A 12,170-nucleotide genomic window follows, 5' to 3' on the forward strand; every position below is an offset into this window, starting at 1 on the left:
GTAAGGTATTTAGAAGTCTTTATCTATGATACATTTCCACTACAGCTGATTTATACAATTTACATCAATAGGAAAATAACAAAATACACAAAGAATTATAAACTTTGATGTATAAAAGACTGACAATTGGACTAGTCTGAAAGTCTAGGATTATGAATTTGACACTTCAATATAACCAACACTTGATTATATTTCATGAAATATGGATCTATCATGTCAACTTTTCAAATTACATCGAGATTGAGGATATCTCCTCAATTATAAAGAAAAAGCTCAACTATATTCGATAGCACAGTGTAAAATATGCAGAATTGTTAAAATCGGGAATCGAACTTAAATATGCGGAAGTTACTGCCAACCAAAATAATAGCAAAATTATTTAGCATACGATGTAGCATATACAGTGTATACGATTTCGGTACTTCCGTTTCGTCGAAACGCTCTTTCTAAAACGGCACCCTAATTACCGAAATATCATCATTTATTTATCGCGAGATGTTCTCACCTGGTTCTGATTCACCAATGATGGTTGGATCACCTGGAGGTGGAGGAGGTACTCCAGGCAATCTACAGTCTCCATATTTACCGAGTTATTTACTGGGTGAACCTCCATCCGCTCTTAAATCTACCGCGGTAAGTAGTAAAGTATATCTATACTGTGTTTAACAAATTGAATTTTATTGTCTTGAAAGCCATCTAAAGTTCTCTATTCTCTCATTTTTGTCTGACTTTTTAGTCGCCAAGATTATGGGGAACTCCTAGCGGATACAGTCCTCCAAAATCAGTGAAATCTCCGAGCAGCAGTGGCGGAGTCGCGGGTATAGGTGGCGCTTCTTTCTCTACTCCTCGCACAGATTACAGTCAACGTAAAGATAAAACTGCTGCTCCGCCCGTTCAGGGTCTGTACGATCAAATAACTACACCAGGTGGCGCTGCCAGTAGTCCATTTCATGGACACAATCAGGTAACTACTTGCATCTATCTGATGTGAGGATTAGTAACCTACTGGACTAAACATTCAATAGTTGTGTGCTTTTATTTTTAGCCTGATTTTAATTCAAGTCAACTTAACTCTTCATCAATATACAATAGAAGTATCAATAGTAAGTGTTAACCCACCTGCCCGGACCCTTGCCCCGGTCGGCCTCCGGGCATTACCCCCTGGCGACCCCCTACTCGCCCTGGTTGGCCCCCGGCACTCACCCCTGGTGACCCCCTACTCACCCTGGTCGGCCCCCAGGCACTCACCCCAGTTGGCCTTCCAGTCACAATTCTCTCTAAAAGATTGTATTGTTTATTGTGTTTAATAGGAGTTCCTCAAACTGGATTACTATTTAATAACGCACCACCACAGACAGTGACTGCTACAGCTTCCAGCCCAACACAGATCGATCCATTCTATACACAGGGTGAAGCTATTACACCTGATGAAGTACTGAATGAAACTTGGGTTACAATATTCGGGTGAGAATACTACCTACCACCCCTGTTAGTCAGTGCGGGCGATCAGATTCTAAATATATTTGTAACGTCGTTTTTATTTTTGTCCCAGGTTTCCTCCAGCCGCGACATCGTTCATATTACAACAATTCTCACAATACGGCAACATTCTCAATCATGTGGTAATTAACAGATTCAGCGCTTCTAATCAGAAATCATCTTTTCAAATGTCTGTTTGGTGTTATTTAACGGTTACGTTTGTTGTTTAGATATCGGCTGAAGGTAATTGGATGCATATTCAATATCAATCTAAAATACAAGCCAAAAAAGCGTTGAGTAAAAATGGAAAGGTTTTCGGTAATGGAATCATGGTCGGAGTGCAGATGTGTATAGACGTTGTAAGTGATGTTCAATTATCTTCTAAAGACAGATTTAAATTTGTGACATGGGAGAAAGTTTCATGTTTGGATTATTCGTTTTATTTACAGTCGGTTATGAACGTTGGAAATCAGTGCAATCAATCTAATTTAAATACGCCTATAACCGGTGCTAGAGGTACTCCGATAGGTGGCGCTGCTAGAGGTACCCCGATTAGACCGTTAACGGCTGCCTATATAGCTGCCAGCAGTGATCATCAGGTAAATATTAGAATTTCGCTACCATAACTCGATCAGAGCCCGAGATCAAAGTCTGAGATCCGAGTCTTTTCGGATAAATATCGGAGTTATGTTTTCCATGTTTATAAATAGATGGCGTTGATTTTTCAGGTAACCAATCAGTGCACTACGCCGCAGAAAAATTCTGGTATAATCGGTAAAGCAATGGAGTATATGTTTGGCTGGTGACTTTTCGCAGAAATGACTCTACGCTTTTTAAACAGCACCGTTCTGTATCGATTGTGTTCAAATCAACTGCCGAATCTACATGTATTACTTACTTAGGAATAATGAATGAATTTATAGATGATAATAAACGAATATACGGTAGTTCATCAATTTGGTCAGTAATTATCCTACGTTGCATGATGCAATTGAGGAGTTTCAAGAAGGAAAGGATAGTGATATGTATGAACAGCTCCAGGTATTTGTGGACAAATTAGAATTCATTCATCAATCATAGCTAAGTAGTGAGATATCTTAACCTCCTGTCTTGTCAGTACCTCTCTTTCCCTTCAGTATGTCTCTATCTCCTGGGTCTGCCTTGGCATTTGTCTCCCAATCTCCTGGACGTGCCTCTCAATCTGGACCTGTCTTAGCGTGTCTCCTATTCTCTTGAGCCTGGCTCAGCGTCTGTCTCAATATCCTAAGCCTGTCTCAGAGTCTGTCTCGCAATCTCCTGAGCCTGTCTCAGTGTCTGTCTCCCAATCTCTTGAGCCTGTCTCAGTGTCTGTCTCCCAATCTCTTGAGCCTGTCTCAGTGCCTGTCTCCAGATCTCCTGAGCCTGTCTCAGTGTCTGTCTCCCAATCTCTTGAGCCTGTCTCAGTGTCTGTCTCCCAATCTCTTGAGCCTTTCTCAGTGTCTGTCTCCCAATCTCTTGAGCCTGTCTCAGTGTCTGTCTCGATATCCTAAGCCTGTCTCAGAGTCTGTCTCGCAATCTCCTGAGCCTGTCTCAGTGTCTGTCTCCAGATCTGAGCCTGTCTCAGTGTCTGTCTCCCAATCTCTTGAGCCTGGCTCAGCGTCTGTCTCGATATCCTAAGCCTGTCTCAGTGTCTGTCTCCCAATCTCCTGAGCCTGTCTCGGTGTCTGTCTCCCAATCTTCTGAGCCTGCCTGTCTCGTCAATATCCGGAGTATCCTAAAGTGTGTATCCTAAGTTTTCCTCGAGCAAAACAGAATGAACTGTTAACTGGTAATTAATCAAATTAAATTGCAACTTTATTCTATATCAGTTCATTAATGTATATCACAGAATTAAATCAACAAGTGAACCACACGTATCTATAACATACAATAATTATAATAATAATTGTATAAATTTTCCTAGAAAAACAAGAACAAACTTTTATAAAATAAATCGGGATTTTGTATTTAACTTGTGAATACATGAAAAAAATAACAGATTTGTTCTATGTGTGGATTTTGATAGATAGGGACGGAATTAACTTATCATGGACGGATTGAGTTAGAGTTATATCTAACAGATACTTAAATATAACACAATGCTCTACAAAATATATTCAAAATCATGTATAAGTTTGTATAGTATTTATGTGTACGAGTACAAATGAAACAATCAAATAACAATAGCATAGATAATTTGATTTATATAGCTTAACATAACACAGCAGTCTTTTATAGACAATTTCAACCTGGGACGGATTCAAAATAAGAATTCCTATATAAAATTCGTAAGAGATTTGTACAAAAATATAGAAAGCGACGATCTAGTCATCGAGTTGACAAAGAAGAGCGGTGCCTCTTTTAATCCAGTGTTGAACTGGTTTACCGGCATTCAGACGAATCGGTAAGACAAAGTTAGTAGAATGACCAGTCGTTGATAAAACACCTTTCCTTTCGCTTGTCTTATAAACCGGACACAAGTATCGTTTGTCCGATGTGTCAATATCAACCATTTTAGACGGTTTCAACCATATTATAGGCATGTAGTCATAGAGGATTTTAGGCAACTGTTCGGTCAGTTGATCGCTGAAAATACATTCATAAATATTGCAGTTAATTATCAAGGTTAACTGGAGAATAAAGAATCTCTGATGCTTCCCATTTTCAATTCCATGTACAATACATGTACATTATAGCTGCAACTTATCCAGACATTAAATAAAAACTTTTTACAATAGAGAAATTAGTATTTGTCGCGGCATTTGTCACAATAGCCACAGTTGTCAGGGAGTGTCATGTAAACATTTATCATTTCAAAATTGGGCTTAGATTAGAGACTTTAGATATATCCAATCAAAATTCATCAACTTTTCATTCTCTCTTTCAATATCTCTTAACAATTTAGGATCCAGTTGCAAAATGATTATTGGTTATAGTCATAATTAGTTGACTTTCAATACATTAACACAATACAGTCACATTTTAGAGCAGATCTGTGGGTATCGTTATGGACTTACTTTGTAACGTCCCATCTTGCGCCATCTAAATACAGACCAATAATATAAGCACCATCATCAGGCTGTGTATCTAATTTATCAGTATGCATCACCTACAAAAATACATGAATATTCTATAATCATCAACAATCGCAATCTATTCGACTAGGAAAATATCTAATGACATCCAGGATCCAGTAACGCGCAACGGATCCTTACCTCAGATTTCATTATCTTCACAAATAGAAGCATTAAAAAAGTAGGCATACACAAGATCAAATGACTGTAATAATAATGTTAACGTTGCTTTCATTCTTTAAGACAACGGCGAAAACTCACCTGGAAATCAAAGTCCAGTAAATCAATAGGAATCGTATATTTCCTCGCGTAATTCTGTTTAACACCAGTTAAGAATGCTTGTGTAAAGAAGAATCCCGACACCCAGAACGTCGATGGTTTCCCTTCGTCGTACCATTTCTGTAGAAATAAACATTTATCACAGATTTATCATGCGAAACAATGAGACAAGAACTGAATCACAATTAGGGTTTCACTCTTATCAATTCATCAGGGCTGCCAACTGCTATCAGTAACAAATTGAATTTATTCGGTAACATTTCATTGAAATATAAATGAAAATGTTCAAATCAATCAGTAATCAACAGTAAGACCTTCAGTGAAATCTTTCATATTTCTGTATGCATCAAACAAATCAAATCAGTAGTTCTAGTTACCGGTATATGGATAGTAACAATTACTGAAAATCATGAAGAGTTGTCAGCCCTGATTCATTTCCATTTAACTCTCCTGTAGATGTTACATATCGTATCACAGAACAAACCTGTAAGAATCTCAAACGTTCTAAGAAGTCGTTGACGTAACTTCCGAGTGGTTTCAGTGATGGATAGGAACGTTTAGCCCACAACGCCGGCATTCGACCGATCAGAAGACTGTTCGATAACGCTTCCAACTCGGCTGACATCACAACCAGACCCTTAATCGCCTTCTGTAGATTGATCAAACTGCTTCTAATAATCGACAATAACCTGAAAAAATTCAAATCACATTGATATATTGAATATCCCGCTAATTGAAAGACTCAGTCTTATGAATGAATGATGAACTTACGTATTGAAACGTTCCATTTCTTGTACGAGAACAGTGTTCATACTCTCTGAATAAACTACTGGATACTTTTTAATGGCCACCTCTAGATCATAATTATCCGGCAACTGAAAATAAATAAATACAGTGTTTAGTGTTAATCAAGTGAAGCAGCCTTACATGTCTTTATATCTCAAAGACGCTTCTCTTAACTGCAGCTTTTTATTTGGTCTTCTATGCCCCATCTTATGTTTTTATTTGTATCATCTAGATTCAAACATGTATTATCTGGTACTTCTTAATTACCGAGGTATTACTTAAGCTCCGAGGTATTATTTAAGTTTACCTTGCTCAGAATATCGGCGGCAATTTCCTGTAAAGCGTCATCAGTTTTACCGCTGCCTCCTCCACCCATCTGACCGAGCGTCAACAACACCGAGTCGAATAGACCTCGAGTTTCCTGCAGTTCCTTTGAGATATCTACGTTATCGTGCATCCCGAATATCTCCGGATATTGAGCTTGAGGTAATTTCTATTCATGCAAAGAGAATGCATACATTTTATCAATTGATTTATACAGTTTTAAGAAAGTAAATGTGAAAACAGGTCGTACTGTGTAGGTTAACTAGAGCTTGTTAGAAGTTATAAGCTTCGGCTAGCTGTGCAGAGTAGCTTCGTCATGTAAAGCTATCTGATGAAGCTACTCTTGAAGGCTCAGAATTTCAAACAAAATCTAGTTAACCTGCAAAGTACTGTCAATCTGTTTTCACTGATTTGACTTTGACACCAAATCAAACATTCATGCAAAATAATACAGATTTTCATACCTTGATGAACTCAACGTAGTCTTCATATGTGCCTTTCGGAGGAGCGAAGTAAAGTCCGCTCGGGGAGAATTTACATTTAGCGTCAGTAATAATGTTCGGATTGTAGAAATCGGATAGAATCGTCAGTAAACATCTTCGATCCCAATCGTCGGTAACGCGACCTCCGTAGTTACATTCGCCGGTCATATACGTGATAGCTTCATATGGAACTTCATCATATTCATTAACAAACATCTGTAATACAAATCAGCGGTTTCTATTGACAACTGACTGTCTATAATACATCTAGAATCGAGTTTCTATCGACGACTGACTGTCTATAATACATCTAGAATCGAGTTTCTATCGACGACTGACTGTCTATAATACATCTAGAATCGAGTTTCTATCGACGACTGACTGTCTATAATACATCTAGAATCGAGTTTCTATCGACGACCGACTGTCTATAATACATCTAGAATCGAGTTTCTATCGACGACCGACTGTCTATAATACATCTAGAATCGAATTTCTATCGACGACCGACTGTCTATAATACATCTAGAATTGAGTTTCTATCGACGACCGACTGTCTATAATACATCTAGAATCGAGTTTCTATCGACGACCGACTGTCTATAATACATCTAGAATCGAGTTTCTATCGACGACCGACTGTCTATAATACATCTAGAATCGAGTTTCTATCGACGACCGACTGTCTATAATACATCTAGAATCGAGTTTCTATCGACGACCGACTGTCTATAATACATCTAGAATCGAGTTTCTATCGACGACCGACTGTCTATAATACATCTAGAATCGAGTTTCTATCGACGACCGACTGTCTATAATACATCTAGAATCGAGTTTCTATCGACGACCGACTGTCTATAATACATCTAGAATCGAGTTTCTATCGACGACCGACTGTCTATAATACATCTAGAATCGAGTTTCTATCGACGACCGACTGTCTATAATACATCTAGAATCGAGTTTCTATCGACGACCGACTGTCTATAATACATCTAGAATCGAGTTTCTATCGACGACCGACTGTCTATAATACATCTAGAATCGAGTTTCTATCGACGACCGACTGTCTATAATACATCTAGAATCGAGTTTCTATCGACGACCGACTGTCTATAATACATCTAGAATCGAGTTTCTATCGACGACCGACTGTCTATAATACATCTAGAATCGAGTTTCTATCGACGACCGACTGTCTATAATACATCTAGAATCGAGTTTCTATCGACGACTGACTGTCTATAATACATCTAGAATCGAGTTTCTATCGACGACTGACTGTCTATAATACATCTAGAATCGAGTTTCTATCGACGACTGACTGTCTATAATACATCTAGAATCGAGTTTCTATCGACGACTGACTATCTATAATACATCGAGTTTCTATCGACGACTGACTGTCTATAATACATCTAGAATCGAGTTTCCATTGACAACTGACTGTCTATAATTCATTTGTAGAAAAACTAAGAGAGAAGTGACGTATGTTTCAACTCAGTTCTATCAGGCATTTTCAAAACAGTTTCAGAAAATGGCCCATAGAAGTCCAAACATCATCACTCTCTTAGTTACTCTCTTAGTTAGTTCTTCTACATAATTGTAGTTTTTTCTACAAATAGTCTAGTTATATGTGATGTATTAATGAATAGGAGTTTGAGGAACACAAACCTGAAGTTGTCTGACCGATATACGCAAATCGGATTCATTAAAACCGTACGCAATATTCCAACCTTGAGCACCGAATTTTCGTCTTTCTTGCACGAGCGCGTGGAAGAAACAAAGCCCGTATAACAACTTCTCAAATTGCTGCAGAAAAATAATTATCACGATGTCTTATTCCTTCAAGTTTCAAATGAATCGGAAATTGAAATGAGGTATTTATACGTACGAGTTCTCGTTCGGGACATCCGGCGAAGAATGTCTCATCACTGATAGGATCGTTTAGATACGACTGTAGCAGATTTTGTCGCAATCCAGTTGGGGGTTCATTAGTCATTTTAACACCGTTCTGTAGCACAGTCACAGGGAACTAAACAAATAAATAAATATACTATCAAAAACAGTTTAACTTTCTTCACCACGCTCAACTATGTTTCACAACAGTTTAAATATTTCAATATCACATTATGATACATATTTGAATACTGATACCAGGTACAACAAAATATCTTTTAAAACATTCCAGATTTGAAGAACAAAACATCAGCAGAAAATCAACGCTCATTTAAAAGTCTTTAAAAATTCGGAAAAGTTTCAAATCATCTGATAAGACTATCGTGTGTTTGTGATACACCTAATACTAATAATTACTTTATCTGAAGGATAACTTGTCAGCCATAATCTGAAGTTAGGATCAACAGTTTCTGGAGTGAAGTCTTCGCAAATTTTCTCCATTGCTGTCATCCATGAGACGGCTAAATGACAGTTCTGTAACATCACCCACGTGCCCTCGTTCTTCGCTGATTCTATCATACGAGCAGCGATCGGACCCTGAAATCAATCATTTCATTATCTTTCCACATGTTTATTGGAATCATAGAAACATTTAAAAACCATACACTAACAAAGTGAGATTAGTCATCGACCCGAAGATAACTGAGGACTAAGGCAATATAGTCAAAACCCTGAATATACTGAATATATAGGAAACTTTCATTGGCCAGTTCCTCAAAATGGTTAAAGACAACCAGTAGATAAATTCCATAGTAACAATGAACTTTTAATCATCACTATGTCAACTATCCACTGGTTAACTTTAACCATCTTTTGAGCAACTGCTGCCCCTGGTCTTAGAGATTTGGATTTTGTATATAATCGTCACAGATAAGTGTTTCATCAAATCATGCATTCTGAATATTTCCTTATCTAGTTTTAAACCTACCTGTCCTTGACCGAGAGAAATTGAATTGAACTTCGCTCCACCAAATCCTTTATCTTCGGCAAACTTCAACAAAGCCATTGTTGGATCTGCTCCGGGCGACAAAACGAAGATTAAAGGCGAACAACAGTTGGAGTCGACGTAACTCTTCGCCAAGTCAAACGGTGGCGGCTCCACAAATTTCTTTCCAAGTTTCTCTTGTACGAATATAGTTATAGCTGGAACGACCTGAAATAAACAGACATTACATTAGTTCCTGGATAACAGATGAACTGATATCTGTATTCTCAGTGATGAAGGCACAATTGACGATATTCTAAGTATCTCTGAAGATGGCATTGCCATTGATCTAACAACTTGTGACGAGTCTGAAAATCCCTTTTAGACTTAGCTTTAGAAATGAAAGAGAAATTATGATTTTGGAGGTATTTCGATATTTTTGGGAGAAGTTGAGCCCTTAAAAAGAGTAGAAACTACTCTCAAATAGAAGTCATAGCCTGTATCTACCGGTATATAATAAATGATAAGGTTTTTCTGATTTTTACCTTGTCCTGTCTGATGCACCTCAAAACTATCATTCGTTGAAAGTCGTTGAGTTTTGTATTCCACGGTGAGGGTATTTCGTACTCGTGAGGATCTTTACTGTCGTACATCTTTCTCCATAATCCTAGATTCTCGGTGAATGAATTTCTGAATCCTTTAAACGTCGGTAGATCGTTCAAACGACAAATCTCATCCCAAACTTTATCGGATATCCATGACGAGTCGGGGTTCGCTAATTTGTTTTCGAGACCGACACCACCGGTCAAAAAGAACAAATATTCTTCATGATTCAGTTCACCTTTTGCCCTGTAAAACAATCGCCCAGTAAAGAATTATTATTACTATCAATATAACATAAAATTTATAGAGAGCTTTAATCCAAAATGGCTGTGGAGTGCAATTGTAAACACAGATTACATAATTATTTATGAATTGATTGAAATGTCTTTTAAAATGTTCAGTCTTAAGGTTTGTTGCAGTAATAATTGTGCAGTGAATCTAAAAGTCTATAACAAAAATAATTTTCTTAAGAATTCAGTATTATTTATAAGATTTAAAATTTTTCTTTTAAGAGTTCAATAACTACGCATTTGAAATGTGAAATGTGACAAAAATAACTGTTGAAAACCAAAGTGCAATAAATGATTTGTGAAAAGAGTAGGAAAAAGCAGATGATTATATTTAATGAAAAGCAATATTCGTGACTCACGGCACAAAATCTTTTAAAAAAAATAGCAAAAACTTCGAAACTTTCTAAAACACCGAAACCCTCAAACACAAAAACAAATAACTTACATGAGTAATTTACTACACAGTAAAAATGAGAAGAGCAATTTGTCTTTCTCAAATAATGACCGACACACGTTAGTGTATAGATTATAGGTAAAATGGTCGGTAAGATAACGTAATCTTCTATCGAGAATCTTCGATTTATTGCTGTAAAAATTAGATAAACATGCAGAGAAATGAGAAATAAAGAGATACAGATCATACACTTTTACTCAATTTGGAATTCATTGGAATTTCAGTTGTATTCGATTCCTCCGACTGATAGTAAACCATGTACTGAGTCTAACAAGGAGATGAATACTTCAAAATTCTTCATGCATTCCATATTGATACACGGTTCTTACAGATCAGGGATTTCAAAATTCCCTGATAATTCCCTGATCCTTGACTGAAGATATCTTATTGAATCATGAGATATCGTCAGTAGGGGCGGTTTCTGTTTGAGAGGTTCTTGTGCCACTCTCAAATTCACCAACTTTTCAAGAAAAGAGTCAGAATTCCGACTTCCCTACCAGTAATAAATGAGCAGTTCTCTGATTTCCCCGATCGGTAAGAACCCTGTTGACAGTAGATACATGCTATAGATATGGTAGGTGGCGAGGTCCAGTTATAACTAGGCTAAATATATAGATGGATATGGATATATATACATGAGTATAGTATATATGAGGGAGAGCGCTTTAAGGACACGTTCTTCTTACTTACAAATAAATATTAGCGCACAATATGAACGAGAAGATAAGCTTATGCTTAGCAAACAACGATCTACAGATGTTTTCGTATAAATTATATTGGAAATGATCCTTTAAATAGCGCAAACGCCTCTCAAGAATCCGTGATTTATTGCTGAAAAATTTAAACCGTAAATTCCGATGAATGGTCTTCGTAGGGTTTGGGCAGCAGCCTTTTGGAGGGGGTAACATGAAACAATCAAGACTGAATTCCATGATAGTTGTGAGTTGAAATCTAACCTTAGAGTCGAAACATTGTAAATGAACTGATTTCAACTCAGAGTTAACTCTAAACTCACAACTGGTCCAGGATCCAGTTCTACAGTTTTGAGTTAAATTTGACTCTATAGAGTTTAAACATTAATATCGAACTGGAGCCAGTTCCACAGTTGCAAGTCAACAATTGAATCATAGTTAACTAGTTGTAAATGAATATTTTTTCTATTCAGAGTTGACTCTTAACTCACAATTGTGGAACCTGGCCCCGGGAATATATTTCTCATGATAAGGCAGTGGGTTGAACGTACCTGTCATGAATAGAATTGATGTATAAATTGACGAACCACGTCAATGAATACTGATACATAGGATCGATGTTTGGCAAGTCAGCGATCGAGAAAAACAGAATAGACGAATGTTTCGCAATCGGTCGATATCCTAAACGCGTCGTGTCTATTTTCTTCTCAGTTTCTTCAGCAACCTGTAAACAAATACGTGTTGAAATAATACGAAAATATCAATTTCACGAATATAACTGACATACCGAAATAGAGTTCAT

At 37.2% G+C, this 12,170-nt stretch overlaps 2 protein-coding genes across 2 annotated transcripts in view; one reads left to right on the forward strand and one right to left on the reverse strand.

The window, feature by feature from the left end:
* Positions 1 to 420: 420 nt before the first annotated feature.
* Positions 421 to 2,420, forward strand: LOC141902013 (nucleoporin NUP35-like). Its single transcript, XM_074789638.1, has 8 exons — positions 421 to 633; positions 737 to 964; positions 1,046 to 1,103; positions 1,311 to 1,464; positions 1,553 to 1,622; positions 1,710 to 1,838; positions 1,929 to 2,078; positions 2,208 to 2,420. Exons 1-8 carry the CDS (start codon positions 496 to 498, stop codon positions 2,283 to 2,285), a joined length of 1,005 nt encoding a protein of 334 aa, XP_074645739.1. The 5' UTR covers positions 421 to 495; the 3' UTR covers positions 2,286 to 2,420.
* An 893-nt stretch (positions 2,421 to 3,313) lies between these two features.
* Positions 3,314 to 12,170, reverse strand: part of LOC141902714 (dynein axonemal heavy chain 12-like) — a 34,490-nt gene continuing 25,633 nt past the window's right edge. Inside the window, exons 44-57 of the mRNA XM_074790556.1 lie at positions 11,920 to 12,092; positions 10,668 to 10,808; positions 9,875 to 10,178; positions 9,333 to 9,557; positions 8,762 to 8,941; positions 8,340 to 8,480; positions 8,120 to 8,257; positions 6,425 to 6,658; positions 5,944 to 6,129; positions 5,622 to 5,725; positions 5,335 to 5,539; positions 4,833 to 4,970; positions 4,515 to 4,606; positions 3,314 to 4,083 (exon numbers count right to left, since the gene is read on the reverse strand). Of these exons, the coding sequence (XP_074646657.1) occupies positions 3,822 to 4,083; positions 4,515 to 4,606; positions 4,833 to 4,970; positions 5,335 to 5,539; positions 5,622 to 5,725; positions 5,944 to 6,129; positions 6,425 to 6,658; positions 8,120 to 8,257; positions 8,340 to 8,480; positions 8,762 to 8,941; positions 9,333 to 9,557; positions 9,875 to 10,178; positions 10,668 to 10,808; positions 11,920 to 12,092 (2,523 nt within the window). The 3' untranslated portion in view covers positions 3,314 to 3,821. The remainder of the gene's footprint in view (positions 4,084 to 4,514; positions 4,607 to 4,832; positions 4,971 to 5,334; positions 5,540 to 5,621; positions 5,726 to 5,943; positions 6,130 to 6,424; positions 6,659 to 8,119; positions 8,258 to 8,339; positions 8,481 to 8,761; positions 8,942 to 9,332; positions 9,558 to 9,874; positions 10,179 to 10,667; positions 10,809 to 11,919; positions 12,093 to 12,170) is intronic.

The sequence above is a fragment of the Tubulanus polymorphus genome, chromosome 3 (assembly GCF_964204645.1).
Source record: "Tubulanus polymorphus chromosome 3, tnTubPoly1.2, whole genome shotgun sequence".
NCBI lineage: Eukaryota > Metazoa > Nemertea > Palaeonemertea > Tubulaniformes > Tubulanidae > Tubulanus > Tubulanus polymorphus.

Excerpts from the sequence above, each read along its gene's own strand:
- LOC141902013 (XM_074789638.1), top strand. The coding sequence starts at position 496 with ATGTTCTCACCTGGTTCTGATTCACCAATGATGGTTGGATCACCTGGA. Across the intron at positions 634-736 it reads CCGCTCTTAAATCTACCGCG|TCGCCAAGATTATGGGGAAC; the intron begins GTAAGTAGTAAA and ends CTGACTTTTTAG. Across the intron at positions 1,104-1,310 it reads ATACAATAGAAGTATCAATA|GAGTTCCTCAAACTGGATTA; the intron begins GTAAGTGTTAAC and ends TGTGTTTAATAG.